The 7664-nt window shown below is 45.4% G+C and overlaps 1 protein-coding gene across 1 annotated transcript; it reads left to right on the forward strand.

The window, feature by feature from the left end:
• Positions 1-702: 702 nt before the first annotated feature.
• Positions 703-6074, forward strand: NRIP2 (nuclear receptor interacting protein 2). Its single transcript, XM_066589785.1, has 6 exons — positions 703-1069; positions 2932-3174; positions 3520-3602; positions 5043-5131; positions 5360-5412; positions 5487-6074. Exons 1-6 carry the CDS (start codon positions 869-871, stop codon positions 5580-5582), a joined length of 765 nt encoding a protein of 254 aa, XP_066445882.1. The 5' UTR covers positions 703-868; the 3' UTR covers positions 5583-6074.
• Positions 6075-7664: the final 1590 nt, after the last annotated feature.

Below are 7664 nucleotides of genomic sequence, written 5' to 3' on the forward strand. Positions count from 1 at the left end.
GTGGCCAGGCTTGGTATTGCGTCCCAAATTTCTATTCATTCCAATGTGAACTCCTTTTCGTGTGAACCTCATAGAACTCTCATCATGTCAGTCCCAGCATAATTATAGCCCTGGTCCGTAAGCGTCTATCATAGTCTCTGTAGTGTGTGAATACTAGCTGTAAACTTACACCATTCCTGCAGCTTTCACTGCGTGGGCCCCATCTACAGGCCACTGCAGTGTGAACGGAGCCGTTTGCACAAAGCGCATTGGTTAAGAGAACAGCTGATTGGCAGGGGTCCCTGGCAATGGATCTGCTCCAATCTGCTATTGATGACCTCCTCAGAAGATAGGCCGTCAATGGTTTACAACTGGACAACACCTTTACGCAATTGAGCAAAGTAGCTCCATCATGGAATTGTTTTCAAGTGTTTTTTTTTTTTAGTTTTTATGATGCATAGTGGCTCCCAGGTAGAATTCCCCTTTAAGCAATTTGCCGTTTGTTTATGCACTAGTGCGGAGCTCCACTTTATAGGATTGGCGCTGCAGGACTCTGCTCTCTCTGAATGCGTCCATCCTGCTGCTCCTGTGCCTGGCTCAGACGTGATGGCTTCATAAGAGAAGGCTGGTAGAGGGACCAGGGGATGAGAGGAAGAAGAGAGGGGAGGGTGCGGAGCAGGGAATCTCTGCAGAGTGGGAGGAGGTGGGCTCCATAGAGGAATCCCCAGAATACCAGAGAGGGAGAGACAGATCATCACAGAAGGAGGGGAAGAACAAAGACAGTAAGACAGGAGCTTGTGACAACCACAGGAAGATCACAGGGAAGGAAGTCAGGGGCACATTAAGTTGCAGGTGGGTGCTCTCTGCTCCCCGGGTCTGCTTTTGCACCATGAGCTTCCAGAAGCCGCGTTTGGGTCTTGGCGAAGATGCCAATGTAAGAGGTACCCCCAGAAAAGAGCAAGACTTCCGTGGTTCTGCCATACTGCACCAGCAAAGACGCCTCAAACAAGCCCACCAGTTTGTGCACAAGGATTCTGCAGATCTGCTGCCCCTGGACCAGCTGCGGAGACTTGGCACCTCCAAGGACCTGGTAAGTGGAGAGGTGGCTGGGAGGGGGGGTTGATGAAGCGAGACCACAGCCGGACAAGTGCGCAGTAATGGGCACAGGAGGCGGTAACACTGCGGATTCTGATATTAAGAGGAAGTGCAATGAGCAGTTGTGTACAGAAACCACAAATATTCAGAAAGGGTTGGTGGCAGATCAGTGAGGCGGAGGCTTACAGTGCAGCAACAAGGGGATGGATCAGTGATAACGGGACATGATGCAGTAGAGATGTTAGGCATGAAGAGATGGGTCACATTACCGTTCATATTTAACTCTCTGTATCGATTTGGCAGTAAAGGGTCACAGACAGTATATTTCACTATTTAACTAGATTAGTGGTTAAGTGTCGTGTAAGACTCAGTTATTTGCTATCAAGAAGAAGCAATGGTAAAAGGTGGTAGGATAGTTAAGATATAAACTGTTTACAGATGAATCAGTTGTAAAGGGTCACAGTATCATTCAGATGTGAACTATCAAGATGGATCATTGGTAAAAAAAACGTTGTACAGGTAAGAGATAAACGAAAAACGGATCAGAGGTAAAGGATTTCAATGCTCTTTATAAGTATCAACATTTGTTGCATTGAGTAAAGGACAGAATACAGATTAGAAATTACGTTTCAAAAGATGGATTAGTTGGTTGCAGCACAGTCTGGATATTAAGTATCAAGGGTTGAATCTGTGGTAAAGTAACATGGTGGAAGGCAAATGTAGAATATCAAGAACAAGGATCAGTGGTAATTGGACATGATACAGTAAAGAGGTTAAGCATGAAGTGGTGGTTCAATCTGGTAAAAGGGTCACGTTACCGTTCACATGTGCAGCAACAAGGGGATGGATCAGTGGTAATGGGACATGATGCAGTAGAGATGTTAGGCATGAGCAGATGGGTTACATTACCATACATGTTTAACTCTTTGGAACGATTGGTAGTAAAGGGACACAGCACAATTCACTATTTAACTAGAGGTGGATCAGTGGTTAGGTGTCACTGTGAGCTTCAGATGTTTGCTATCAAGAGGAATCAATGGTAAAAGGTGGTCGTATAGTTAAGACGTAAACTGTTTACAGATGGATTAGTGGTAAAGGGTCAAAGTACCATTCAGATGTGAACTATGAAGAGGGATCAGTGGTAAAAGATTATTGAACAATTAAGAGATAGAATAGAGATGCAATACACTTTATGACTATCAATATTTAGATCTGAGACTAATGGACATGTACAGATTAGAAAGGAAGTATCAAAAGATAGATCAGTGGTAAAGGAAGAAGTTCAGTTCAGATATTAAGTATCATTGTAAAGGGGTAGGGTCCAGGTGTGATTTTTAGTACCAAGATTAGGACCAGTAGTAAAGGGTTGCAACACAGTCTGTATATTAAGTATCAAGGGTTGATTCTGTGGTAAAGTAGCATGCAACAAGCTAAATGAAAAATATCAAGAAGTGGTTATATTACAGTCAACACAATTATGAAGAGGGAAAGCAATGACCAGTAGCTGAAAGTGACAATTACTCAGATTTGGTGGTACATGGGGATGGTTTATTTGTAAAGCGACATTCTCAGTATTAAAGTATGAATAGGTGGATCAGTGGTAAAGGAGACTTAGGGTTTAGGTAGATGTACGTAGCATTAAAGAACCATGACCAGTGGTTTGGGAAGGTGGGGGTTGTAAAACAGCTACAGATGTACTAAGATAAGAAAGAGTGCTATTTACTGACGGAAGAAAATAATTTTAAGGAGTTAATACATCCAGAAGTGGATCAGTGGGTAAAGGTAATGGATAAGAGACAAGGAGGATGTAGTTTTTACACCATTGTCCTAATAATAAGCTCTGTATTATGGATTTAGCAACCTCACAGTGTGATTCAGAGGCGTCTCATGGGAGGCAGTCCAATTAAGGAAACCAGTGGATTGGCACAGCTTCCCCACCAGTGCGGTCAAGGGGCCCAATCTTCTGATGTCGAGACAAAACCAGCCAAGTTGCACAATGAAGACCCAAGTCCAGTTTCAAATCAGCTACTGACTAGCAAGCAACCTGAGCAGATGGTGGCAGAGAGCTGGAGAGGACAGGCCCTGCTTGTCCCCTGTAAGGTGAGCTACAACAGAGATTGTAATGTGACATTTCACAGCAGACTGTAAAGTGAGATCCTTTGTGTTGATATTTTATCTGTTCTACTGACATCTATTATGATAACTGAAATATTTAATTTGATAAGGATTATCACACACACTCAGAACCAATCATCTTTTATACCTTGACGAATGCAGTTGCCACTTCCATCCTGTAGCTGGTGCTATTTATTTACAGTATATCAATAGCAGAGGTATATCAGCCAGTTGGCTCAATGTATAAATGCTTCATAATAAATCAGTCCATTTCTTATCTACTGCTTTGATGTTATTCCATTCCCCTCACTGCATGCTGCTGGATTATAGGCTGGTACCTGGGATATTTGTGTCAAGTTGTCCACCGAACGACAAGAAAACCTCATCTCTACAGCCTGCGTGAAAAGACTGGGGTAAGAGCGCACATACAGAAACTGACATGTTTGCACACAGCACGGCGTACAGTAAGAATCCTACCTCAGTATAGCCTACAAATACACCATGAAACTGAAAGGAAGTGCTCTACCTGCTGGTCATAAGAAAGTGACTGTTCTGTAGAAAGATGTAGAGGATTTGACTGCTGAGTAGATGATCGGATTGCTCTGTAGAGGAAGTGAGTACTCTATAGACGATGTGACCACTCTGCAGAAAGATGCAAGGGATTTGACGGCTTTATTTATAATGCAACTGCTGTATAGACAGTGTGACTGCTCAGCAGATAGATGATAAGGATGTGACTGCTCTGTAGAAAGCTCTAGAGGATGTGATTGCTCCTTAATTTGCAGACTATAGTTACCTATCTCAATGACCACCATGAGTGTACCTCACACAGGAAGATCTTTCTTCTGTCTAATAGACTACTTATTTCTGCATAAAATATGCTCTCTGCCATACAGTAGACTGCCTCTCCTTCCTGCACAGGAAGTTCTCACTGCTGTACAGAGAGCTGCCTCTCTTTACGGCACTGGAAGCTCTCTCCTGTCTATTAGACTACTTCTTCCTGCATAAAATGCGCTCTATGCTTTACAGTAGACTGTCTCTGCTTCCTGCACAAGAACTCACTCTGCCATACAGTAGACTGCCTCTTCTTGCTCCACAGGAAACTTGCTCTGCTGTACAGTAGACTGCCTCTCCTTCCTGCACAAGAAGCTCTCTGTGCTGTACAGTAGACTACCACTCCTTGCTGCACAATAAGCGTCCTCTGCTGTACAGTAGTCTGCCTTGCCTTGCTGCACAAGAAGCTTTCTCCGCTGTACAGTAGACTGTGTTTGCTTCCAGCACAAGAAGCTTACTCTGCGGTACAGTAGACTGCTTCTCCTTGCTTCACAGGAAGCTTTGTCTGCTGTAGACTGCCTTTTTTCCTGCACATAAAGCTCACTCTGTTGTCTAGTAGACTGCCACATTTTTTGCTGCTCAAGAAGCTTTCTATGATGTACTGTAGACTACCTCTCCTTCCCACCCAGATAGCCCTCTCTGCTGTGCAATAGACTGCCTCTCCTTGCTGCACAGGAAGATCTCTGATGTCTAGTATACTACCTCTCCTTCCTGCCCAAGAAGTTCTCTTTTCTGTACAGTAGACTGCCTCTCCTTGCTGCACAGGAAGCTCGCTCTGCTGTGTGGTAAAGTACATCTTCCTGCACAGTAGATTGCCTCTCCAGGAAGCCCTCTCTACTGTGCAGTAGGCTGTCTTCCCTTCCTGCTTTATCAGGATTCCTCTGTTTTCGAGATCGCAAAGGAGTTTGGACATTTTATAAGTTTGGGCACTGATGAGGGAGGGGAAGGCTCAGAAATTCCTCTGAAATTGTCATGTGATATGTCAAAGGATAAAAGTGGACTTCCCCTTTAAAATCCAGGTTGCAGGCCACAAACGGTCCAGAGGAGAAGATGACAGTGGACATTGAACTGGGTGGAGCGACGCTGACCTGCAAAGTCACGATCGTGGGTAAGAGTCATACATGTGAAAGAATGACATGACCGTCCACATCAGTGTCCACACATATAGCTATTCAATGCAGACGAGATATAAATTTTGATGTAGATGGTGATCTGACAGAAGGGGACTTGATCTCATCGGGATGTCTCAGTAGTGCGGCCTCAGCCTCCATGTCATCACATCTCTACACTCTAGTATACATTGTAATATATTGTTACGTTTTTTTATTCCCCCCAGATGACGACTCTTTTGAGTTCTGTATGGGACTGGAGACACTGATATCACTCAAGGTAAGTTCACTCTGTGCTATTAGCCATGCAGCCCACTAGGGGGCGACACTGATACACACTATTTATCTCTTCAGACTTGCATTGACCTGGAGCATGGCGTCCTGAAGACCCCAACCCACGAAATACCGTTCATAAGCTCCTCGGCCCAGCGACCCGGAGAAGATGACTGAAGCTGTGAGCCATCCTAGTCAGCTGTAGTCTGCCACCTAGTGGTCAGTTGGAAGAATTGCAAGTTAACGCACAACTACTACTAACATCCTCACCACTGACAACCAATGTGATAAGAGGAACGGTGGGGCAGATACTGGGCTGGGACCGAGGATAAACGTATATAGGAGCCCTTCTCATCATCTGCCCATTTCTTTCCATTGTGCTGGAACTAGGACCACCCAGACAACTTTTTGACAAGCCCCTCTCCTTTTATGAGGCTTGGAATTAGGACAATTGAAGCGAGAGACTTCCTTACTGTTTTGTAACACCTGGATATTGGTCACAGCACCCCGTAATTGTCACGTTATCGCCGATTTGGCATACTTATTCTGGGGACTACGGCCCCCTCTGCTTGCTCCCCAGTATAATAGCATCTTCATACACTGCAAGAAACGGATGATGGAGTCGACCATTGAGCCCCCTGTTGGTCTTTATAAACCAATAAGAATTATGATTTGTGTATTTTGGCTGCAAGTGTTGACTTGTTATGGAAGGGGTAATTGTGTCAATCAAGGAGATGAACACAGGAAAGAACACAGATGGGAGACAGAAAAGGGGACACAGAGGGGGCACAAAGGGAGAAAGAAAGGAGCACAGAGGGGAGAAGAAAATAGAAACAGGGAGACAGTAAAGGGGCACACTGGGGGCAGAAAAAAGCACATAGGGGCAGAAAAAAGGCACAGAGGGGCAGAAAAGGGATTACAGAAGGAAGCATATATGGGGTGCAGAAAAGTCAGAAACATAGCCCAGAAGAGGCAGAACAGGGACATAGAGGGTGTGGAAAAGGGACACGGAATAGAAAAGGAAGCTCAGACAACAGAAAAGGGGCTACAGAGGGAGGCCGAAAAGGGAAAACAAAGAGGGCATAAAAAGGGGCATAGGACATTAAAGGGGACACAAGATTGTAGAAAAGAGGGCTCAGTCGGGAGCAAAAAAAGGGAGCACCAAGGGGATAGAAAAGTAGCAGAGAGGGTAGAAAAGGAATCACAGTGGGGAGCAGGAATGGAGCAGAAAAAGCAATAAAGGGGGCATGGGACAAAAAAGCGCACAATGGGGGCAAAAAAGGAACACAAAGGGGAGAAGAAAAATGGCAAAAAAAGAAGACAGAAAAGGAATAAAGGGGTCAGAAAAATGGTCTCAGAGGGGAGCAGAAAAGAGGGCCACAGATGGATCAGAAAATAGGGCACAGAAGACGGAACAAAGGGGAACACAGAGGGGACAAAAAAAGGGCACATATGGGGCAGAAAGGAACATAAAGCAGGTAGAAAAGGAGTCACAGAGGGAAGCCTTTGAGATAAATGGGACCACTATTATTTGGCTTAGTTATAATGGTTATAGAGGATGGGAGGAGTAGTGCTGGTGCTGTTTACGCCAAAGACACCAAACTGAAGCTCTGTCGGCTGTCAGCTCTGAGACTGCCTCTCCTTCCAGCACATATTCTCTTTGCTGCAGAGGTCGACTGCTACTCTTTCCTGGATAAGAAGCTTTGTCTGCTGTACAGCTGACTGCCTCTCCTTCCTATGAAGCTCTCTGCTGTGAAGCAGACTGCATCTCCTTGCTGCACATAAAGCTCTCTCTACTATAAGGTAGACTGCCCCTCCTTCCTACACAGGATGTCCTCTCCGCTGTATTGTAGACTAACTATCCTTCTTGTACAGTAAGCTCTCGCTGCTGCACAGGTAAACTGCTACTCTTTCCTGGATAAGAAGCTCTCTCTGCTGTACAGTAGACTGCCTCCCTTTTCTTCCTGCACAGGATTGTTTTAGACCCTACCCCAGATATGTAACAAAAAGATCGCTCAGGAAAGATGCAGGAATTAGGAGGCTCATCAGTGCTGCGCTACCTGTGCATGGTGGCAACTCATCAGTTCTACGCTATATCTGCACGGTGGCAGCTCATCAGTGCTGCGCTACCTGTGCACGGTGGCAGCTCATCAGCGCTGCGCTACCTGTGCACGGTGGCAGCTCATCAGTTCTGCGCTATCTCTGCACGGTGGCAGCTCATCAGTGCTGCGCTACCTGTGCACGGTGGCAGCTCATCAG

The sequence above is a fragment of the Eleutherodactylus coqui genome, chromosome 2, assembly GCF_035609145.1.
Source record: "Eleutherodactylus coqui strain aEleCoq1 chromosome 2, aEleCoq1.hap1, whole genome shotgun sequence".
In the NCBI taxonomy this organism is placed as follows: Eukaryota; Metazoa; Chordata; class Amphibia; order Anura; family Eleutherodactylidae; genus Eleutherodactylus; species Eleutherodactylus coqui.